The sequence below is a fragment of the Populus alba genome, chromosome 10 (assembly GCF_005239225.2).
Source record: "Populus alba chromosome 10, ASM523922v2, whole genome shotgun sequence".
Classification (NCBI taxonomy): Eukaryota; Viridiplantae; Streptophyta; class Magnoliopsida; order Malpighiales; family Salicaceae; genus Populus; species Populus alba.
The window spans coordinates 17,114,339-17,138,596 of NC_133293.1; the positions used below are offsets into that span (position 1 = coordinate 17,114,339).

The window sequence follows — 24,258 nt, forward strand, 5'->3', positions numbered from 1 at the left end:
AGGTTTTGAGAACTGGCAGTCTTCTCAAGTTTTCTAATCCTAGAAACACCATCTCTTCGTAACCTTTTTTTTTTCCAGTGATTTGTTTCACGCAACATACAGGTGACTGAGCCTTGATCAAATCAAATTATCAGTGTGGGAAAAAGAGAAAGGAGAGAACCACGATTTCATTCTAATATATATTTTCTGAGGGTCCAAATCCATATCCTATGTTATCATGCTTCTATGTACATAAATATAAACCTAGGGTTTTTGGGAAAACAGAGATGTCCTGTGACCTCCGCAGAGAAATGTTAAGGCAATGTATATGTAAACCTTCATTGAAAATAAATAGGCAGATTTGTCTTTCAGATTTTGTTAACATGCACGAATAATGGTATATATTTTGCAGCAGCATAGCCATGCATAACGTCTGCTAGTTTTTTTTTTTTTTGGCTGGCAAGAAGTAGCAAAGAAGAGCTAACCGTAACCAGTTAACCATAAGACGTCTGATTAACTAAAAGATGCAGTTTCAGACATAAAAGAAGCACATAAGAAGTCCCTTCTTCGTGGAAATCTAATAATACTCTGACTAGACAGGATTATATGAGGCTGGCTAGTTCAATAAAAGATGCAGTTTCAGACATAAAAGAAGCACATAAGAAGTCCCTTCTTCGTGGAAATCTAATAATACTCTGACTAGACAGGATTATATGAGGCTGGCTAGTTCAATAAAAGATGCAGTTTCAGACATAAAAGAAACATAAGAAGTCCCTTCTTCGTGGAAATCTAATAATACTCCTGACTAGACAGGATTATATGAGGCTGGCTAGTTCAATAATCCTGTTTTGCAGCTCATTAAATGCTTGCTTAAAAACAGGAGTTTATTTTTTCTACTAGCAGTATAAATACATGACGTCCATCACTCTTCTTTGCCGCTTTTCCCTTCAACACCTTTTAAGAATCGCAAGAACCAATAAGCAGAAGATTTTGGGTGCCGAGAGAGCCCATTCTTGTAATCCACATACACCAAACCGAAACGCTTGGTATAACCTTGAGCCCACTCAAAGTTGTCCAGTAATGACCATGCAAAATATCCCTTCACTTGGACTCCATCCCTGTTGGTGCAGTTTATAAACAGGACTGATTATTCTTTCTTTACAGTTACAGACATTATTAACAAATTATTCAATATGCAACTCATTTTGATTTGATTTATAACGTCAATGACAATTGCAAAAACTCCCACTTGTATATAATTAGGCATCGATCTCCAATACACCGCAAAAATATGAGAACACATCAATCAATACACTCAAGTCTATGACATAATAATAGTTAGCAACTCACTTGATTGCCTGAGCAAGTGAAGCAAGGTATCCTTTAAAATAGCGAACTCTCAGATTGTCATCTAGAACTTCATGAAGTGGGGCATCAATGTCCTCGTCATCCATACCTGTCAAAACAAGTACAGTGAGGTTCAAGAGAATATTGATGCTGGTTTATTTTGTTCAAGACTCCATTTGGGAAAATACCAGATAAGAATGCACAAAGAAAGTTCTCTGGCTGGTAAACCATAAACCTATATCCCAACTTATAAGACTCTAAGGTTGTGTCTCGCCAAACACAAATATGAAGGTGGTATAATATTTAAAGTGCGAAAATAACAAAAGATATCATTGACACCACATAGACTTCTAATTGACAGACAAGTGTAAGAAAATACCATTCTCTGTAACATATATTGTGGGATTGTTGTATTTCTGAGCTAAGTAATTGAGAACCTTCCGGAGTCCCCAAGGACAAACATAAAGCCACTCTGATGCTGCCTGTCATTAGAAAAAAAAAAATTCATCATCAGACTGGAAGAAAGGATATTTGACGTGTGCAAATGTCTGTGTGTGTGCCCGTGTGCATACATGCAAGCAAGCAAGCAAGCAAGAGAGTCATACCTTCTCACCAATTGGCTCGCCCCCTTCAAATTCAACTGATGATAGCCAACAGCAGTAGAAAATGAGAAAATTAAGCATGAAAAAGTTGGAAATAAGCTGCAGGTAATAGAGATTTACCTTTTCTCTCCATCGCTTGTGCTTTATAGTAATAGGATTCTTCAGGGCTTTCTGTTGCATGAGTTATGAACCTTGAAGTGTAATGATTTAGACCTACAAAGTCCATTGGGTTTCTAAGCAACTCCTTATCTTCCTCTGTGAATTTAGGGAGCTGTTCTCCCAGTATTTCACGCATAACTTCTGGATAGTCTCCGTAATATAATGGATTCAAGTACCTGTCGGAAACAGTAAAAGGAAAATAGCACTTACGAGAAGTCGCTAAAGATTCCAAAAGTTACAACATTTTGCAAGTGTTTGGGCATGAATGAACCATTCAGGATAATCATTAAGCAAGTGGCTACTATATTGGCATGGTCTAAAGCCTGATGAGTTAGATACTCAACAGAAAACAACTGCTTGCGGTTTAAATTTGGGATAATGAAGAGGTTGGATAATAATATTTTACAGCTTCTTATCATTTCTCACCCACCCCCCTAAAAAAATGTAATCACGCGCTTGCATAACTCAATAATCATGCATTAGTGTGAGTCTGAAACAGTAAATAGTTCAGTAACCATTAACATAACTGATTTTCAACCTAAAAAGTTGCAAGGAGAACTACCATCCAAGCTGAAATTCGAGACGTCGAGATGCTGCAACTTTATCTTCTGTTTTGTTTGAAACAGTTTCTGCCCATTCACAGTCAACGACCAATCCTATTTGTCCCCCTTGCTTGTCCTGAATAAGATATCAGCAGCAGCAGCAATCGGTCAAGCTTTGAATGATTTAAAAAACAAAAAAGCAATTGACATAAATTTTAACTGATTCTTCCCTCTTACAAGTTCATTTCTCAACTGATGAGGCAGTGCAAATGCCTGTGACGAACCAGAACCTTGCCCTACAGCATTAATAAGTGTCTAAAAGTGGCCAATGTCCAGCATCTTTATTGACCATGTATTAAGTAGTTTCACCTATTGCTATTTTCTTGGAAGATAAAAACATTCGTGTTCAGATATCTAATAAATACATCAAAGCTTAGTGGAGAAAAAAAAGAGTGGATACAAATAAGAAAAAAGTTCATTCTATTACTTCGGCAAATGATGTTGTGAAACTTTTAGTGAAGCCAAATAACAACAGATTTGATATACTCAAATGGTACTCCCGGACACACTAGCTTCATTTACATTAACTAACACTCTGTTTAGAATACCACAATCAGTTCGAGAACATTTTGGATAATGCAAAAGAATGCAATAATCAACGCAGATAAAAATACAAAACTGAATAGTGTAATTGAAAGTGATTTATCGAGAAGATAAAATGATTAGTTCAAACAGGAAACAATTTGCATCATACCTTGTACTTGTTTCGGTATATGGAAACAGCTGCTGCATGGGCCAAGATCTGGTGGTGTGAAGCCAAATAAGGTTCTGTTGATGGTTGGTCATGTCTTCCAGGTGCAAAAGCCCCAGAGTCATGACCATTTATTGCTGTTTGGAGAGGCTCATTAAGTGTGATCCAATGCTTAACTCTATCACCAAAACTTGCAAAACAAGTATCTGCATAGATTGCAAAATATTTTCTGGATGTTTGCAAAGAAAAAGATCATATGGATCATTAGTCACAAAGCTAAGCAAACGTTGCTACTGAAGTCACATGAATGATGCAAATGTTTTTTAATTTATTATATTTGTTATACTGAAGTGCGCAAGTTACACATAACCACATCTTTTTTCAGCAATTGTACTATATAACTCACAATTAAATAGGCAGCTACCATACACCAGATTTCCTGGTCCTGGTAAAGAAGCACCTACAATCACTTAAGGACACAAATCTCACACATATATACCATGTAGAAAAGTGAACAGGTTCCAGGCTCAAATTCTAATGAATTAAAATGACCTCTGTAACTCACCCAAATCTCAATTCCTCAGAGGGGGACATCTCACATTTGGATCACAAGCGTATTGGAATATTCTTATCTTTTTGGTGGTTTGGTTGCTTTAGGATATTCAAAAGATCTTTTTTTTTCCCCTCATGTTTGGTGATCTAGAGAATTTTGTCTGACAGGATGGAAGGATTGAAATTCTTCCTTCTACATTTTGCTTCTTCCCATGTATCTTTTGTTATCCGGTCATTTTTCTTATTTCATGTTATATTTATTCAGCTTCTTCTCTGATCCTTATCTCTTTCTTCTCCCTCTTTCTCTCCCCATCTGCCCAACAAGAAAAGAAAATCCTTGGATCTGAATCTTTTACATGTTTAAATCACATGAAGCCTTCTAGACCACAGTAGCCTCCTTTCAGCTTTAGCATATGGGGTACTTTTATTCAGAGCAAAAGGAAAGTGTGGAGACCCAAAAAGCACAAACACTGCTTGAAATTAAGCAACTTCTGAAAAATGATTTTATTACTGACCAAGTAGTTGACTTAAAGCCTTCTTTGCAAACAAGGGACGAATTAGAATGGGGATCAACCAAGTTTCTATTGCTTGATCAACTTTCTTAAAAATTCTATTTTTAGCACACAATTGCAAGGAGTTGCAGCGACATTAATTACAAGTCACAACATATAACAGCACAGTAGGAGAAGTGTAGAAGGACTCACTACTTTTCCTTTTTCACATTAATAAGCTAGTCTCAAATAGAGAAGAAAGGGTGAAGCTGAGGTCATCGCAAAATAATTCATGCTAGTAAGTGGATGCATTCATTCTTTACCATATTTGGCAGACACAATAATTGTTCAATTGTCATAGGTGAGAAGTATATTCATGAACATATTTCCATTAATAATTGATTTTTTGAGGATAGCACTACTTACACAACTTCTTTATTTAACCACCCTTCCATTGACTCCTGAAGATGCAGGGGAAGGTCCCAGTGGTACAAAGTTACATATGGCTGAATACCTACACAAAGTAGTTAAATATGAATTAATGATGCAACAAGACAGAAATCAAGAAAAAATCAACTTCATAGTTCATACCCTTTTCAAGAAGAGCATTAATGACGTTATTGTAGAAAGCAATCCCTTCATCGTTGACTTTGGTTCCCAAACCATCTGCCAGCATGTAAAATAAAAGAATAAATGAAAAGCATTATTGCAGTAGTTAAAGGACTTCAAAAAATTATAACAGTAGTTATTTCCTCCAACTGCTAACAATGCAGAGAACTAAATGGTTAAAACTGAATTCATCAAGGAAGCACATACCGGGGAAGATTCGAGACCATGATATGGAAAATCGATAAGCATCAAACCCCAGTTTGGCTATGATCTCAATATCTTCCTGTATATCATTAATGAGTTTTAGAAACTAAAATCTGAAAAAGTAAAAAAGCATGGCACAAGGAGACATGAAGAAGTATCTCTAACCGTTTGTGTGTATATGTATGACATGAATACTAATGGCACAAATCATCAATAACATTGTCCATGCTTAGCTAAAATTTGCTGAGAGGTCATGAAGCATGCCATGGAGTGGTTACTGCCAAAGCTAACAAGCTACCAGAGAGGCAATAAAGAAACACCATCCAGCATGCTCCATGCCACATCAATGAATGTCAGGGAGACAACAAGGAATAAAAGAAAATGCAGGCCACTCGTTGCTAGTTTTGTTGATGCTGACCTTGTATCGATGATAATGATCCACCGCTACATCACCATTGCTTCCATCAAGTATGTTTCCTGATAAAACAATAGTGAGAATTTTATAATCAAGGTCAAAGACTATGTAAAAAAATAACACCATGGGAGCAGTTCACTATAAACTTGTAATCAATACACGATAAAGTCATGTATCTATTTATTTAGTTTGGAATTTTTTTACCTTTAGACCGCGCAAAAGCGTCCCATATAGAAGGACCCCTGCCACCTTCGTTGCTGGCTCCTTCAATCTATAAGCAAGTAACAAGGAGCTTAATTCAAAGAGTGCAAGTTCTTCGTAACCAATACACACACCATGAAACTATAACTATGTCTGGGACATCAACAATTGAGATCCACCAGAGAGAACAATATATCAACAGAGAGAGCTGGATGATCCCTTTATGAGCGAGAGAGAGGGGAGAAGGCAGAGAAAACCTCTGTTTTCTGAATCCAAACTAAGCAACTTTTTAATCAATTGAACTCATCGATCATCACTGTACCCTAATAGAATCAGTATCGAGCCTCCTTGCGATAAGGAAAGTTGCCCGCAAAAAATAAGAAAAAGCCCTTAAAAAATTTCCTCGCTTGATCGTCAAAAACTAGCACAAGGTAGGCATGATTTCAGAGGATAAGAAGCAGAGGTGAAAAAAATGTAGTAGTTTTAGAGAGAGCTAAATAAAATCTTTTATTTTTATATATTTGATGAATAAGAGCACTGAAAAAACATCCAAAAAATAAAATCAAACAACCAAAATGAACAGTGGATCAATCAGTCACCATCTTTAACAGCATTGATATTATCTACACAATCAAAACTGTCATACAACCCAGATCAGAACTTGCCACCAATTAACAGAAATAAAGACACGGACACAATGGGGCGCCTACCTGATAAGCAGAAGTGGCAACTCCAAAGATAAAATCAGGAGGGAAGTCAGAGCGGGACACTTCTTTCTCGTTCAAATATTCATGTTCCTTCAAGAACTCCTCTTTCTTTGCCATTTCTATTTCTTTTTCTTGTAGCCGTGAAGAAGAACGACTGGGAACCAAGTGCAGCTATTATTGGGAACCAAGTGTCACTATTATATAGACCATGGAAGTTTGGTTTTTGTTATTTTTTAAACTATTTTTTATTTATAAATATATTAAAATATTTTTTTTATTTTTAAAATTTTATTTTTAATATAGTATATCAAAATGATTTAAAAATACTAAAACATATTAATTTGAGCATATTTAATAGTGTAGTTTCGATTTGTTTTTAAAATATTTTTAACTTAGATATACATTAAAATAACATATTTTTTATATTTTAAAAATTATTTTTGATATTAATACATTAAAATAATTTTAAAATATTAAAAAATATTAATTAAAAATTAAAAATATATATTTTAAAAACACAAAAAACAAACCTATCCATTACACAAGAGGAGAAGACTGGGACGGAAGATTTGCTCTAAAAAAAACATATTTTAAAATGATATCACATTTTTATTATTATCATATTTCCAAACATCTGCACTATTGAAACGTGAAAGGCGTAATTTCCATTTAAATGTATTGTGAACAGTCATCATAGATTGTAATGTCGGAGAGCAGATCTTGAGGTACTTACTATAATCTGTCTTCTTCTTTTCTTTTTCTTAAAGAAAATATCCTACAATCCACAATTTAGACAGTGAAGGATTAAAAATAATAGTTAATACTTTTAGTTTAATTAACAAAAAATGATAAGGAGGTTGTTGGCACGTACAATCTCTTTTAATGTCACGTGCAGTCTTTCATAATAATATTAAAATTGAATTGGTGAGCTCTTTGATGGTGAGGCGGTGTTTACGGCGAAGCGCAATAGATTTTTAATGGACTTTTTTTTTCTTTCTATTGAGTATGATATTGGTATCTTATTTTTCTATATATAGTTAATTATTGCCAAATTTTTTATTGTTAATATTTTTTATATATAGTTAATTATGTATTATTTTTTATTTTTTAAAAAACTCTAACGTAGTCTCAACATTATTTTTCATGTTAAAATAAAAACACTGTCTAAACATTATTTTTTTATATTAAAAAAATCACTAGGTACACAGGTCCTGCTAATTTTTATTTTTATTTTTTTGTAAGCGGGGACGTGAAGACAAAAATCCATCATATAAAACAATAAAAATCCATCTGAAACTTCTTTTCACAATAGGTTTTGTCTTTAAGAATATATTTTCCCGGGAGGGACCAGATCTTGATGCTATATACATGTGACACTAATTATTATTTTTCTTGGCCGATAAAAAATAATAATATCATCATAGCCTTCCGTACAATATGACTAGTATCTCCTGTGTACAACGTTGATAATGATGACTATGATTATTTTTCAATATTAGAAATTATCTTTCTTTATTATAATTTAGTAATGATTTTTATTAATTATTGTTGAAATAATAATATTTATAAAGTAAAAGATAATATTTTTAGTATTAATACCTTTGATTATAGTAAAAATAATAATATTCATAACACAAATAATGCTATTTTTTAATTCCAAGAATATTTAAAACATAAATAATAATTTTTTTATATTAAAACTTTGAATTATTACAAAAATAATAATATTATAACACAAATAATAATATTTTTTATATGAATATGTTGAATTAAAAAAAAAATTAGAACACAAATAATAATATTTTGATATGAATAATTTGAAGTAGAAGAAAATAGTAATATTTAGAACACAAATAATAATATATTTTTTTTATGAATACTTTGTATTATAAGAAAGATAATAATATTCACAATGCAAATTATAATATTTTTTATATCAATACTTAGAAGTTTTGAATATTTTTAATAATATTGCGCAACAAGCTTACCTTTTATTTTTATAAAAAAAATCATAAAAAATCATAATATAAATAATAATATTATTAGAATATTATTTTCTTTCAAATTTATTAATTAATTTCTTAATAAAATTAAAGATAATAAAAATAATAATAATTCTAAAATAAATAATAATATTTAGAATCCTAGGATCCAAGAACCATGGGTCTTGATGAAGGACCCAATGTAATTGGGTTCTTACGCTAGATCTATTTATCGTGGATCCTGACGTCGGACTCATTCCCCTTAAATCCAATGCCAAGTGTGCACTGAGGGTGCCCATCCCTCAGGCAATAGTCCGAGCGTCACGTGTGTATAGAGGTGAGCCCAACAATGAAGCAAAAGCCCAGGCTCCACATGTGTGTAATGGGGTCTGCCAACACTGAGACAGGAGCCCACCCTGCCGAGTAACATGACCAAACTCTGCTGGCTCCCTTTGGAAGGGAGTTGGGCTTGACTTGGTAGTCTGACCCAACAACTTTAAGGTCTAGCTGCCAAGCTAGACCCAATAGCTCTTGGGCAAAGGATATAATACCCCGACTGCAATTGTTGACTCAAAATACAGCAGAGCAACACCCCTCGCCAAAATCTCAATTGTCCATTTTCTCCTCACTCAAAAAGATAACCCCACTCCCTGAAGTCTTTTCAGTTCTCTGTGATAAGGGCAGTCCTGCCATTACGCCTCCTCAACCCACAACGTTTTTAGCAAAGAGAAACCCCAAACAATACAGTTTACAGTGAAAGCACTCACATGCTACAGTACTCGCACGACAGCAGTGCAGAATATGTAGTAAAACTACTATGCAAGTCCACAGTGAATTGTGTCTTGGTCCATAGTGCATATTAACCATAAAATTACAATGAATTATGTTTTAATTTAAAATGCATGCATGTACAATGAAAAACCCACGTGTGTTTTAGAGTTACTGGTTGCATGACCTGCGCGATGTCGCAGGTCATTTTTTATTGCATAAAAAGTATTAAAAAAAACAAAAATTTAAAAATCTTGGGTTTGGCTGAAACGTCTGACCTAAGAGTAATATTTATAATATTAATAATAACATTAAATTTGCATGATCCAAGTTTAAGTGATCTTGGCTGCAACACCGGACCCAAAAATATTGGATGTGGGTCTGGCTATAAGATTATGTCATAAATGTGTAATAATTAAATAGATTAATTAAAAAAAACAAAGAAAAAAAAATCAATATGAAGAAAAAAACTAACAAAGAAAAAGAAAAAAAAATGAATTAACTAGGTTAACTCTTTAAACCAGATTATCTTGTAAAACCTGGAATTCGCGTTATGAAAATTTGATAGCTAAATAGAAAAAAAATGACGAATTTACCTAAAATTAACTGGGTTAACCTATCAAATCAAGTCAACCTGTCAAACCCAGGATACGTATTATGACAGTCTGATAATTAAATAGAAAGAAATTTAACATTAACAAACTAAATTAAGTAAAAAAATTAATTAAAAAATAATCCGGGTTAACTCGTCAAATCAAGTTAACCAATCAAACCTAGGATCCGTATCATAAAAATCAAGTTAACCAATCAAAAAAATTCATTAAAAAAAATAAAAATAAAAAAATAGTTATATAATATAATATAATATATTAATAAGTAAATATATTAAAGGTGTGGGAAAGCTACAGTAGTTTTCCCACACCTTTCGAAGTATTAATTATAATGTTAATGTTTTTATATTAAAAAAATCACTAGGTACACAGCTATCCGCGAGCCACTAATACTAATACATAATTAGCTAACATCCACTGAATATATTTTATTGAATATATATCAATCATGGGTTCCACTAAGAATTGTTTTTTTTTGTAGGTGGGCAAGTGAAGACATAAATCCATCATATAAAAAAATCCATCTGAAACTTCTTTTCGTCGTGATACAGCAAGATCATTATAATCACACTGATAACTTGTGTTTACATCCTAATTATATGATAGGTTTTTTATTTTTATTATTTGTAACTGTAAGTATTTTAATCAGTTTATACCTATTTTAATTAATTATTTTATTTTTTAAAATTAATAACCATATAAATCTTTAATAATTTTAAAATTTATGATATTTGAATTAATAATTTTCAAAAAATAAATTTAAGAATTGACTAATTAAATTATACTTTTTAAAATTTACATGATTAGTTTTTCCCTCAATCTTTAGGTATCATATCATATATTTCAACTAGTTAGATTTTAATTTTATTTTTTAATAATTATAAATTAAAGTTTTGTAAATATTATTAGCGATTTATATAATTATTAATTTTAAAATTTATAAAATTAATTAAGATAAATAAACTGTCAAAAATTATAATAATTAAAAAAAAAACAATAATTGCCTGAATGTGATGATGGACGCGCCCACAACGGGACCCCCTTCTTCCTTCTTTCGCTCTTTTTCATGGTGCTTATGCAGCATCATCGGCTCGAACTCCATTTCTCTATGGCTACTTGTAAGATATCCAGAATCAAATCTCACACGCGCCAAAAGTGAAACGGGTTGAGAAAGGGAGAGGATTGACCTTCTTGCGTGACCCAATATGCTCCTTTTTATTTTTTTAATCGAAGGCTTAATATGTTTTTAATTCGAATGAAAGAAATTGATTGATGGGAGATAAAAAAGGGAGCAGGAGCCAATCCCCGCTACAAAGCTTGAAAGCAAGAGGGAACAAACTGTCTCCCCGTTTAAATCCAACGAGAAAGGGGACAAGAGCTTGACTCTGTAACTGAAAGTCATAATAAAGGTAACTGAAAGTCATAATAAAGGTACCTTCCAGGGTAACTGAAAGTCATAATAAAGGTAACTGAAAGTCATAAAGCTACCTTCCAGGGTAACTGAAAGTCATGAAGCTACCTTCCAGGGCTTGACTCTGTAGCTGAAAGTCATAAAGCTACCTTCCAGTTGCCTGGTGGGAACTTTCCATGTAATTTCCTAAAGCTTTTGTATCCAATGAGGATGTGCCCGAGATGGTAAATGGCAGACAACTGTATAGTTCTCAAGAACACACAATTTGCTCTAACTTCTTCTTTTTCTTGTTTTTTTGGTAAGTGTAACAGTACTGGAACCATATCTATTTGGGTTTAGTTTTCTCTAGCAACGTCAAGCGTAATAAGGAACCTCTTTGCTGCATGAGCAGCCCTTCTTTTTCTAGTCCTAGCCAACCATACTTGCAGAGCTAGAGAAAGCAACGATTACCGCGTTCCTTCTTCTTGCGGTAACATCCATAAAGCTACCCCTTCTGGTTGAAATCCGATCCTCAAAACTGTGGCAACAAAGAGTATGAACTAGAGTGCGAGAGCTGCCGTGCATTACTGTACTTGATGAAAAAAGAAGACGTTATTGATGGTATTGGGTCAGCAACTTTTTTTAGGATTCACTGGAACGTTGTGCGTCTGGGACGGATAAAAATCAATTGCTCTTTGAGACACTAGAGTGGTTGTGTTTCAGTCAGGAGAGCCTACGGCTGAGCATGATTACCTCTCTATTTTGATGGTAGAATTTCACCTGTGCTCCTGCATAGGATGTCGGAAAGATTGTCTCCATTCCAGTGCCTGTTTGATTTGATTTTCATCATTTGTGAAGATGTGTTTGACAGAAGCTGAGATTCAAACAAAGCTGATTTTTTTACCTCTAATAGATGGTGAATGTTAAGAACATGAACAGCAGGAATGCGCATACATGACACCACATGGGAGTTCTACGGCACTTCCACCAATCATCGACTGGTGCAAGAGGCATCACTTTGTTCTGCACCAGTTCCTCATGACATGATGATGTGTCAAAAGCTCCCATCAACATCCAACGAGTACAACCAATCAGAGATGATAAGAACTATTATTTTATCAGAGACAAGCCATTGAAAAAGTTGAGCTTTAAACACGGCATCCATTTTAAAAAACATCACTATCATTTACAATCGGAAATCACATCGGAAGCTTTTCTTCCCCCCTCCTTTTTTGTCTCTTTATCATGGATATCAACTTCTATTTTGGTAAAAATTAACATCAGGAACGCAGCAGTGTAACTGCAGCTTCAAAGTTAACTCAGTCAGCTTCAAGTTCAGCACCAAACTGCTCCAATCGAGCTGCATCCTCATCATGATCCCGGACCAAAGCATGATTAATTAATCCGTCATCCTCGCTAGCATCTATCTGTCTTCCGCCAAACCTAAATAGCAACAAGACAAACCGTAACATAATAGTAGTAGTAGTAGTAATTAGAAAATTTAGATGATGTAAGAAAGATTGAGAAATGCCAAAGCATTAATCCATATTGATTTCATTTGATAACACATTCTTGGGTTGATCTACAACACTATTCTGACAGAATGTTTCATAGAATGCATGCTTCTTTCGGATTCACAACATGATAATCACCTGTACTGTATGATAACACATTCTTGGGTTGATCTACAGCACTATTCTGACAGAATGTCTCATAGAATGCATGCTTCTTTCCGATTCACAACGTGATAATCACCTGTACTCTATGATATTGGAGATGGTGGCAATTTGCACTACCCAACAATATTTCCAAGCAAACAACAAAAACACTGAACAAGTTCTAGCATCCAACATTGTGTTGTAAATAATGCATCGTACACAGTTACGACAACAAGTGTGAGCTCAAGAAGGCAACCGTAATTTTACCACCAAATTGTATGCATGTATAGGGCCCCATATATGCATGTTTCAAGTATAATTCCATTTCCCTCAAACCCACCGTCAGATGCAGTCCTCTATTCAATTTAGTTCAAGCAAATCAAATTTCAAGAAGGTTTGATATTGAAAGTATTCACTTCATATTGTGACAAATTGTTCATATTTTGTATTGCATGAATTTTCTATTTCAAAAAACTTATGTAGATAAGCACTTGGAATTTATCATTTATGATCCATATATATCATATCTGACAGTTTGATGAAAACCCCGTCTCAGTAGATCTCTTCCCATGTATACATAAATTTATCGATGTCTGACTATTACTGCTTATCCAAAAGTAAAAATAAGGAATCATCATGCCAAACTTGTTACCGTGCTGGTCAATTTCTATGACGGTAATTTCTTCACTCATGTCCAACTAAGTCATTTGAGTAACTACTAATTAACAAATCAGAACATACCATCGCCCATTCATCAATTCTATGCAACTTCGAGCATCCTTTCTGTCTTTAAATTTCACTAAAACAACACCATGTGGATTATTCTCACAGACCTGCAAGCAGAGCCACAAGAGAATATGAGGAGGTGGGGAAAATTAAAATTAGCAGAGCATAAATTAAAATATAGTCAACAGCAACTTGACAATGGAACTCAAAAGTGGTAAGAATGCATTGGTAAAGGAATACAAAGAGAAGAAATATGAAAAGAGGCAGTAGGCAGCCAAGCAAAATCAAACAAAAGTAATATAACGACTTCTGAGCTTCCTGTTGCCATGAAAGGGAAATAATTCTTTTGTAAAGAATTCAGGCTGTATGAAGAGAGGATCTTACTTCTTTTTTTTTTTTTTTTTTGGGGGGGGGGGGGGCTGATAGGTTCCCCTGCTAACTAGGCCCAGGCCTAATTGAAAATAAAGTGGTGATGGAAGAAAATAATTTTCAATTCATGTTTGAAATTGCACAAACTGGTCCCGAGTAATGAAAGATAAAATTGGATACCCAGGAGTTCATAAAAGGTCAGTGAAATCAGTTTTGGAGAATGTAGGACTCTACCAAGTACCAAGAAAGAGTGCAATTAGATGAAATGAACAAAATCTGTACCATTACATGTAGAATGCAGAATTTACCAGCCAGCACTAAACACAAACCAGTGCAAAGTTTCTACTGCATGACTAGTTTCTTTAGCATGATTTGTAACAGGGTATTTAGAAATGCAATGCCTGGCTAAAACATTTTAGTTACCTTGACAGAATCGACTGGACCAAGCTTCGCACATTCCTCTCTAACATCTACCTCAAGCTCTGAACGTAAGCTTTCATCAGCCTATAATAAGAAATTCAAATATGATAATGGTACAAAAATCACTGAACTTACATATACAAAAACAGAATGCAGCAATCCTACCTAAGGGTCCATGAAAAATAAAGAGATGAGATGACATTTTTTGTTGAGAAGAAAGTAAACAGGCTCCAATAAAAGATATCTAAGCAAACAATACTTTTGCAGGAAGTCCCATCCAAACCATAGATGGTTCCACACTCACCCTCATTTCAGAAAGAGTGAACATTTGGCGAAGAACTACAGTAGCTGGAATCGACACCTTGGCATCATCGCGGCCACCTGTAGGATACAAGCACATGATTTCAGATGCATGCAAGGCATCAGATGTAAAACAAACTCAAGATAAAATCCTCAAGGAAAAATCAGAAACACTCATGGAACAAAATTAAAAGAGCTACTTCGAGATGAAAATAAAAGCACGGCATATAATTTTCAAGCCTTCATCCACATCAAATCCACTCAAACCTGGTTCAAGATTTACCGTAGCCTTTTATTTCAATTGTATTGAAGGAATAAAACAAAAACACAGAAATTGTATTGAAGGAAAATTGTATTTTCATGTATTGAAGGAATAAAACACAGATATTCCTCCTTGATTTGAACAAGCCAAAGAAAAATAGCTGGAATTGACCCTTTCACAATCAAAACTTCTTAATGACGGAGTGGTGGTTTAAATCATGGATATTATGCAATGTCATATGAGTATATTTATTTAATTTCAGACAAGAGAGGGATAGAGAAAAGTAACTTTCACTAAGAACCCTTTTCTGCCACATCTACTGAATTATATTCAATGCCTCAGATTGAACAAGAACCTACCCCAACCAAGTATCTTGTCCTCAACCTTTTTCAGCTTCCTTTTCTTCTTGCTGTCTACTTGTTTGGTTATAAATCTGTCCCCTGCATGTATCATGAAGAAGGCTCACTAAAAGTGCACAGCTTTTAATAAATAGATGCAAATAAAATAATTGAAAATCCTTCGGAACATAAGAGATATTATTCATGTACTAATCAATATGCAAACAACGGTAACAAGAATCCTCCTTGGTATTGCAATCTGGAAATTTGAAACATAACGATTTGCGTTTGTTACCTTTCTGCTCAAACTTGGCTTGGGTGACCGACATAGGAATTGTGCCCCCAGGACGTAAAGGTGTCCCGTCCAAAATTTGCATAGCCAAATCAACTGAGGGTTCCTACCATACAAAACTTGCGTATACTCTGAGATACGAATCTTGTCTGTTTCGTGTTGCAAGTACAGTAACACAGTAAAGCAATTACCTTCAAATATGTAACTAGAGCATCTCCCTTTATTCTTCCAGTCTCTTTGTCAACGTAGATCTTCACGCGAGGCTTTTTTGTTTCAGGATCCTACAAATTTCATAACTTGGTTTCTTAGATGTGCAATTCCCAATGAAAATTTTTCTAGGATTAAACATCACAAGTCTGAGAAGCAAATGCACACAAAAACGAGAACCATAAAAAAAATCCATTTCACCTTCTGCTAATGCATGGAGACTGAAAGTGAAAAAATAAATAGTGTGAGGTTGATTAAACATTAAACAGTATTATAGCCTAAAAGATTAATTTTATGATTCTGAAGGTATCATACTGGAACATAAATGCCAGCTAGCAAGTGTGATTTTAAGACAGCAAGATGTGACATCTCAACTATGTCCAGAATAATAAAGCATCAGCTCTAAACCTGCAGAGATGGGTGGTTGTGCAACAAAAACAGTATTTTCCATCCTCTTAATATGTGCGTGCACTTTACAAGTACCATATGCACAAATTCTCTTTAATTTTATCATTATACAACAACAACAAAGCATTAATTGTATCATTTAATTGTAAAAATAAATAACCATATCCAGTCTTATCTTTGTGGAGATGACTTCACCTGACATTTTAAAAGCCTTTCAGGAATATACAAAACAAATTAGCCTTGTCTTTAATGCTCTCTTCTTTTGAAATTTTTTCATCTCTATTCTCTAGTGCATGTATGTAGCACATGATTACTGAATTATTGAATTCACATCATATAGGATGATAGTTGAACATACTCTGCTACATTAACCAACAGATTTGCGAGACATTTTTTAATTGAAAGACTAATGATTATTTAACAAGATTCTTTTCCTGCGCTGCTGAGCCTGGCCTAAGTTAGACTATCACAGGATAAAGGTAAGTCAAGACTTCAACCATGGTTAGATTACGAAAATCTGTAAAATACAAACAATACCTCCTTAATTACCCCACACTTGGAAAATACCTCTACCACCTGCAATGTTTTTCTAAAATTAGTTTCTAGCCAAGATAAAACAATAACACAAGATTAGACAGCAAATAACTTACTTCTTCAGCAGTGACATCATCGGGCAACCCAGTTACATAAACATGTGTATTGACTTTCAATTCAAACCAACTATCAGGGGCCTTATTGGCTTCCTGCAAGATACATAACAAGGAGGTAAGCACAGCCAAAAACATACTATCCAAATTAAGAGACAAACAACAAATATCCCAAAAAGTCATCGTGTAAGCTGCTGTACCTTCATTCTTGTTGTAATTAATTTTGTTGTATATTCAATTTTTATAGTCCCAAAACCCATGAAAATATTTGATAATAATGGGAACAGCAGGCTACAGTGGTATACTGTCAGTCGTTCTTAAAACCAACTTGCATAAACAAGGTTACTAGAAAAGAGGCAAGTTCCATCTTCAATAGTTGTATGACAAAAGAAGATATGAAATAAGATACCTTCTTATCAGCTTGCTTGTCCTTATCAGCTTGCTCATCTTGTAATTTCCTCTTGTCACTACGTTGTGATTCTACTACTTCACCAGTACCATTGGCTTCATCCTTCAGAGAGGCATCAGCAGCATTTACATTCAGAAATACCTCCTCTTGTTCATGGAAAGTCATCTGTTCTACCCCATACTGCCCACTTACACTTGATAGATTATCCTAGAGGATCAGTAGATTATGACCAGAAGATTGTGATCACCATTTCAATCATATCAGTAAGAAGATAGGCCAAATAAAACAATGGTAAAAAAAATGGAGAAAAGAAAAGTAGCATAACCTTTTCAATGCATCACTAGGAAAAAATTTAGGCTTTTTGATGTGATAGAGAGGCAAGAAAACCATAACAAGGTATCCTCAACATTTATTTTTTTTAAAAAAAAAAAAACCACCATGATAGCACCAAGAAATCCAGAAAGATAGCAATGAAAGTTTCAGAAGAGATCTCTGACTTGCCATGATCACAGAGATGATCCTTAGAGACTGCCTTTCGAACAGGAAGTGCTGATCACATGATACAAAATTAACTTTCTTAAGACGTTGAAATTTAGGTTGGCAATGAGTGATAATTTTTATGATATTATCTATTGAGAAGATAATCTTGGCTTCATAGAATGGGCCACCAAAGGGTATGCTTTCTTCCCTAGGAATCCTCCATGTCCAATTGCTCTTACATACCCTATTAATCATATCACTCGAGCCTAAACCCCATTGCTCTTTAGATACAAAAACCTAATTAGTCCTACAATTGCCCTGCACTGGAAATCCGATACACTTTTAGGCCATTCATCAAGCCCGCAACCCAAGAATTCAGCAATGCTGCATTTGATTAGTAATGATATCAAGAATCAGAAAATAAATCATCTCAAAAAGCTTCAAATAGAAAAAGTGATAACTCCCTCCATAAACACTAATGATAAGAAATAATCAACAGATTGCAAATGACACAACCCAAACCTATCCCTAGCCACTTCATATCCCTCAGAGGTGCATGGATATATGTTTACATATGCATGTATATGAACTTCTAAGAAAATAATAAGGTTAATATATGAATGCCAGAAAAATAATGCTAACACTGAATTTGAAAATAAAGTTTTAACAGTTCTTGAACTAACATCGGAATGAAAATGAACCCTCCAAAAGCTACAAAATGACAACCAACCTGAGGAACCCAGGCTCTAAGGCTTCCATCCCACTTGTATGTAGTCCCATCATCATCTGTGAATTCATCCTCACCATCTGGTGGTGACAGAATCCTATCAGAATCATCTATCCCGAAATCATCTCCGGTGTTGCCAGGAAGAGATCCATTTTTTAACCTTTCTGCCTCAGCTTCTGCCTCTTTTACCTCCCTTTGCCATTTCTCAAACTCATCCTCATCATCTTTGGAAGACACTGCAGACAGAACAAAGTGTAAGACAGTCTTTTCTAGGAGCAAGAGGAGAAAAGATGGGGGGAAAGAATCTTCACCTAAAGTAGAATAATTGGCTTTCTGTTCATTGTTAGAATGGGATCCATTTCTCAATCCAACAGATCCCAAAGTGGCCTCTCTGACCTCCTGCAACTTCTCCCCCTCGTTATCATTGTAAGAGAGTGCTGCATGAAACATCCAAGGTTAAGAGCCCCCATTCAGAAGATGGAAATGATAAACATGCTTGTGAAAATACAAAATTGCATTACATATGAGTAAAGATATACAGACAGTATAAACAGGAAGAAAAGGAGACTCATCACCTGCTCTGGAATAATCAGATCCCTGTTGAGAAGTTCCTGACATCAACTCAGGGATTGCAGACAATGGCTGCCAGTCACTTCTTCCTTCGGACCATACAAGTGTACTTTCTAAGAGATACCCATTCAAGAAATGCTCTGTCCAGGCGAAGCAAATAAGCAAAGGAGATGGTTCAATAGCTCATTAGACCAATTGAACATGTTACAGGTGAAACAATTGTCCTGAAACCTTGCTATTGGTTACTGGTAGAACTGAAATTCCAGAAAGCAGAGAAAAAAAAATTCTCCAGTAAATTATAAGCTCCCACAAATGAAATGTCAATACATAATAAACCAACAAATGAAATGTCAATACATAATAAACCAAAAAAAAAGTTACAAGCCCCCTTTTTTCCAGTCTTTCACCAAAACAATTCAAGCATGCTCCTTTTTATTCTTTATTTTTTTTTAACAGAATGGCACAAGGTTTCAAGACAATTATTCCATACTTTGAAACCTAAATAACTTAAAAACAGCATTCAATGAAATACAGAACTAAACTCACCACGTAGCTCAGAAAACACATAAGGTCCAACCTGTTGTTGATCTTCACCGAGTATATACCATCCAACTTCCGCAACTGTGTTGTAATTGCCATCATATCCATTTCCTGCACCTGTACGGTAAAAAGAAGAGAATCCCATTTCACCTCCTTTTAGTTGCATGCAAGAAAACATAAATACAAGCATAAACATGATTACATGAAAACTATTTTAAACCACAATATTTTTCCTATCTATAATTCCTCACAACATTTCCCGTAGCATTACAGAGCCCATCAATGTCAACGCAATTTAAAACCATAAAACAATCAAAACCATTGCCTAGAATTAAAACCCATTATTTATACACGCAATTACACACATAAAAATAAATAAAGCCACAAACTTTTTTATGTGTTTAAGCTATCCTAGGAAAAAAAAACGACCAGAAGATATCCGCAACAACTAGTAAAACCCAGATTAGAACAGAACCCTAATTGACAACATTCAACCTAGTTAAACCTCTTACACAAGTAGTAACGATACATGAAAACAAAAAAAAATCGGTTCTCTGAAGAAATATTATAACATTAAAAAAAATTGTACGAGAAGCTATTATATTTATATAGCAAGTGTCAGTGCTAACCGGAGAATGGTTGTTGTTGCTGCTGGGTTTGGAGATCGACGGAGGAATCTTCCTGAGACGACATCGTTTTTCTTTTTATTGCAGTGTGCTGCTGTTATTATTGGAGACGATGAAAAAAGGGCAGAAGAGTGGAGGGAGCCTAGGTGGACAGGAATCGTATTGTTTGGATGTGACAGTTGTTTTGTCCGACTTTGAGCATAAGGATGTCCTGTGGGTTAAACTGACAGATGCGGTTTGGGAGTACGATAGCTTTTGATTTTCGGGTAGTTTTTTAAATTAAAGTTGAATTTATTTTATATTTTTTTGTTAAAATTTAAAAAGAACAAATTAATTTTTTTAAAATTATTTTATTATGCTAATATTAAAAATAAAAACATTATAAAAAATAAAAAATATATTATTCTAATATATTTCTAAAAAAAATACTTTTGAAAAAAAAATCTATTATATTTTCAAAAACTCTCTTAGACACATAGAAGAATCATTTTGACCATTTAAAATAACTTGTTTTTAGTTTATAAATATTAATTTTTTAAAATTATTTTATATAAAAATTTATCTTAAAGAGTAAAAAACATTTTTTAAAAACCCAGTAAAAAAATTACCGGAATGCCAAACTGCATCGTTGTACTTGTACTGTATCACCAAAGTACTCCTACAATACATATTCCTTCCTCTTTCGAATTTTTACAAAGTACTGATAGAGTTCTTCAAGCTCGTTATTAAAAAAAAAACAGAGAGAGAGAGAGTGGTTTGTACTCCATTACTCGTTTCGATAATATTTTAAAAGAAAATAAATTAATGAGCTGTTTTCCAATAATTGTTTAGGGAGGGAGATCAAGGAATATGATATAAGACTCTGTTTGTTTGCTTGAAAATAATTTTTTTTTGAAAAGTGAATTTTGAAAAAGTATTTTTCAATGTTTGGTAATGTAATGGAAAATAAGTTGAAAAATACTTTTCAGTGTTTGGTTATGTCATGGAAAATAAGTTAGAAAATAATTTATTAATATTTTATTTTTCTCAAGTTTATTAAAATAATGAGTAACAAGTCTTACAAATTAAAAAGTTGAATGAGAATGAAATTGAAAAAAATATATAATTTCATAAATTATCTCAAATAAAATAAATAATAATCAAAATAATAGAGATCAAATCTAAAAAATTAAAAAAAAAATAAAAGATGAAGAAATTAAAATAATAATAATCAACATTTCATAAAATTATTTTAAATAAAATAAGTAACAATCAAAAGAATGAGGACCAAATTTGATAGATAAAAAATTTCAATAAAAATATGATAAGGAAAAAGCAAATAGCAAATAACAATTATAAAAATAAGGACCAAAGTTAATATAAAAATAAAATTTTAAGAGATGAAATTGAAAAATAAATATTCAAAACAAAATATATATAGCAATCAAAAGTTTGAGGATTAAATTTAATATAATCAGCAAATAATGACATTTCTAAATTTTTCACAACTTCCGGAAAGTGTTTTCCCCTCAAATTTTACAGGAAAACACTTTCCTGAAAACCAAGCCAGATTTTTCTTTTACTGGAAAGTGTTTTCCATTGATCAACCTTTATATTGACAAACAAACACAAGAAAGTTTGGAAAATGATTTTCTAGAAACCACTTTCCGGAAAACAAACACAGCTAAAGGAAAAACACTTTCCTGAAAACCAAGTTAAATTTTTCTTTGACTGAAATTGACTGGAAAGTGTTTTTCGTTGATTTTCGTTGACCGGAAAGTGTTTTCCATTGACCAACTTTTCTAATGACAAATAAACACAGAAAAGTTTGGAAAATAGTTTTTCAAAAACTACTTTTCAGGAAACAAACATGAACTAAATATAAATTCATACTCCATACCCTGAATTGTTTGAATTAAAAATGATGCTCCTTTATGAACACAAAGCTCTTCTGTGTGCTCGCACTCGCTAGAAAATTTGCATATCCAAAATGCATTTCTTCACACATGGACGTTTTATTTTTCTTGTGAAGCTCTATGGGTATTTAAGAATATGATAATAATTATTTTTAAAAAATTATAATCAAATATTTATTTATAATATTTTTATATTTTTTAAATTTATTTTTAGTATTAGCACGTCAAAATGATATGAAAATAAAAAAATTAATTTGAAATATAATATAATAAAAAAAAAACAAACAGTTTTCAATTACATCGTTATAATTTTATTTTCTACGCTGCATTTTGTTATAGGAAAAAGTACCCTATAAAATAAGTTTATATTTAATAATAAAAAACGAGTTCTCTTCTAAAATGAAAATTCTTTTCATTAATGGCAAGTCATTTATATTGAGGCCACGTACTATTTTATAAGTATTCGAACTAATAAATAAATTAATGATAAAATCAAAATATTTGATTTGCAAAATAAAAAAAGTTGGTATACTAAAACGAAAAATTAAGATTCATGTACCCCGTCAAGAAAAACTGAAACTTGATATACCAACATTACAATTTTTCTTTAGAACATGTCCTTGTTTACATTGCATGCTTTCTAATCTAATCCGTGAAGTTACACTACATGCGTTCTTGTCCCTTTGAAAGTCGTAACGTTAATATTCTGACCGGCCCGGCGTCTTCTTTTTTTTTTTTTTAAATTCTCGGTGGAGTGTTCTTGACCCTCTGTTTTGAACCATCCACTCTACGGCTATCCAGACCACTTTATTTCAGTCTGGTTTGTTTTTATATTTTAATAATATTTTTAAAAAAATTTATATATTTTTGTTTAAAATTAATATATTTTAGATTATTTTGATTTTAAGATATTGATATTAAAAATAATTTTTAAAAAATAAAAAAATATTATTTAATATATATTTTAAAAAAATAACCATAATACCATTCCGAACAGCAGCTACATGGAATTCCCAAAAACCACCTAGGATCCCACGGGCTATGTGTACACAGCGATTAAAAAGCAAACGGATCATTTCTGGGGTGGGATCCCTTGATTCCCCTCTAACGGTCACATTTCCAAATATGACCGTTGCACCCAGAAAACCCCTCCCTATATTAACTCTCTCTCTCTCTCAAGCCTACACACAAACCAGTCTCTAACAGAACTTTCAGAATCACTTGCAAAAACCACTTGGAAAAAATCATCAAACTTCCAAAAGGGTCTCATCAACTCTCAGAAAAAAATCAGCAAATGGGTGCCAGTATCACTCTAGGCAGCACCAATTCGTCAGTGTCCCAATCCCATTACCACACTCACAGGGTTTTCTTGTTTTGCAACTACATTCTACTTGGAGCAGCCTCTAGCTGCGTCTTCTTAACCCTTTCGCTTCGCCTAGTACCTTCAATATGTGGCTTCTTTCTCATTCTCCTTCATGTCTTCACCATTGCTGGGGCAGTTTCAGGATGTGCTGCAGCGTCTTCCGGGACTAACAGGTGGTATGCTGCACATATGGTGGTCACAGTGCTGACAGCCATATTTCAAGGGTCCGTATCGGTTTTGATTTTTACTAGAACTGGGGATTTCCTAGGGAACTTGAAGTCATATGTGAGGGAGGAGGATGGTGAGGTCATATTGAAGCTTGCTGGTGGGTTGTGTGTGGTGATCTTTTGCTTGGAGTGGGTCGTGCTTACTCTTGCATTTTTCTTGAAGTACTATGCATATGTGGAAGGTGATGCTAATAATGGTGGCGATATTGCTATAAGGAGGAGTGCTAAGGTGCAGCAAGACGAGGACTTGAAAGATTGGCCATGGCCTTTCCAAGTTTAATTAATTTGGGTTTGGATTTTCTGGATGTTTCTTCGAGTACTATGTTCGTGGTGCTGCTGCCACAAAATTCTTTATTTGTTCATTCAATTATACAAGTATCAACTTTTTGGATATTGTTTGAATTGGCTTTTTATGGATGTATACATATAATGGATTGTGCTTAAATTCATTTGTTTTGTACCACTGGTTGATGGAACGATGTTA

General features: G+C 33.7%; 3 protein-coding genes across 5 annotated transcripts; 1 reads left to right on the plus strand and 2 right to left on the minus strand.

Annotated features, from left to right (window-relative positions):
- Positions 1-446: 446 nt before the first annotated feature.
- On the minus strand, positions 447-6,730 carry LOC118043140 (beta-glucosidase 42). Of its 2 annotated transcripts, XR_012170907.1 has the most exons (14): positions 6,563-6,730; positions 5,856-5,922; positions 5,655-5,713; positions 5,240-5,315; positions 5,015-5,089; positions 4,850-4,937; positions 3,384-3,609; positions 2,650-2,765; positions 2,049-2,263; positions 1,932-1,966; positions 1,706-1,808; positions 1,330-1,435; positions 804-1,097; positions 447-697 (listed from the first exon to the last, which is right to left on the minus strand). XR_012170907.1 is itself a non-coding variant. In XM_035051000.2 (13 exons), exons 1-13 carry the CDS (start codon positions 6,674-6,676, stop codon positions 902-904), a joined length of 1,476 nt encoding a protein of 491 aa, XP_034906891.1. In that variant the 5' UTR covers positions 6,677-6,730; the 3' UTR covers positions 447-901. The 2 variants fall into 2 exon arrangements, 1 of the variants encoding a protein (XP_034906891.1); XM_035051000.2 differs by having other exon boundaries at positions 447-1,097.
- Positions 6,731-12,442: 5,712 nt separating this feature from the next.
- LOC118043139 (splicing factor U2AF-associated protein 2) lies at positions 12,443-20,475 on the minus strand. 2 transcript variants are annotated; one of them, XM_035050998.2, is made up of 15 exons: positions 20,293-20,475; positions 19,670-19,780; positions 19,129-19,263; positions 18,865-18,990; positions 18,557-18,789; positions 17,347-17,553; positions 16,941-17,033; positions 16,828-16,866; positions 15,867-15,956; positions 15,679-15,781; positions 15,405-15,485; positions 14,788-14,864; positions 14,487-14,567; positions 13,710-13,801; positions 12,443-12,753 (listed from the first exon to the last, which is right to left on the minus strand). In XM_035050998.2, the coding sequence occupies exons 1-15, from the start codon at positions 20,354-20,356 to the stop codon at positions 12,630-12,632; spliced, it is 1,656 nt and encodes a 551-aa protein (XP_034906889.1). In that variant the 5' UTR covers positions 20,357-20,475; the 3' UTR covers positions 12,443-12,629. The 2 variants fall into 2 exon arrangements, with proteins under 2 accessions (XP_034906889.1, XP_034906890.1); XM_035050999.2 differs by having other exon boundaries at positions 19,129-19,377; positions 20,293-20,310.
- Positions 20,476-23,356: 2,881 nt separating this feature from the next.
- On the plus strand, positions 23,357-24,234 carry LOC118043143 (uncharacterized). Its single transcript, XM_035051005.2, has one exon. The coding sequence runs from the start codon at positions 23,479-23,481 to the stop codon at positions 24,052-24,054; it is 576 nt and encodes a 191-aa protein (XP_034906896.1). The 5' UTR covers positions 23,357-23,478; the 3' UTR covers positions 24,055-24,234.
- The last annotated feature ends 24 nt before the right edge of the window (positions 24,235-24,258 follow it).

What these genes read in the sequence shown, in the direction of transcription:
- LOC118043143 (XM_035051005.2), top strand. Translation starts at nt 23,479, where the DNA reads ATGGGTGCCAGTATCACTCTAGGCAGCACCAATTCGTCAGTGTCCCAA.
- LOC118043139 (XM_035050998.2), bottom strand. Translation starts at nt 20,356, where the DNA reads ATGTCGTCTCAGGAAGATTCCTCCGTCGATCTCCAAACCCAGCAGCAA. An exon ending in TGTGTTTTCTGAGCTACGTG is followed by an intron (nt 19,264 to 19,669) that starts GTGAGTTTAGTT and finishes TCGCCTGGACAG; the next exon opens with AGCATTTCTTGAATGGGTAT. An exon ending in GGACAAGATACTTGGTTGGG is followed by an intron (nt 14,865 to 15,404) that starts GTAGGTTCTTGT and finishes TGTATCCTACAG; the next exon opens with GTGGCCGCGATGATGCCAAG.
- LOC118043140 (XM_035051000.2), bottom strand. Translation starts at nt 6,676, where the DNA reads ATGGCAAAGAAAGAGGAGTTCTTGAAGGAACATGAATATTTGAACGAG. An exon ending in TAATGCTCTTCTTGAAAAGG is followed by an intron (nt 4,938 to 5,014) that starts GTATGAACTATG and finishes TACTTTGTGTAG; the next exon opens with GTATTCAGCCATATGTAACT. An exon ending in ACAAGCGATGGAGAGAAAAG is followed by an intron (nt 1,967 to 2,048) that starts GTAAATCTCTAT and finishes GGCTATCATCAG; the next exon opens with TTGAATTTGAAGGGGGCGAG.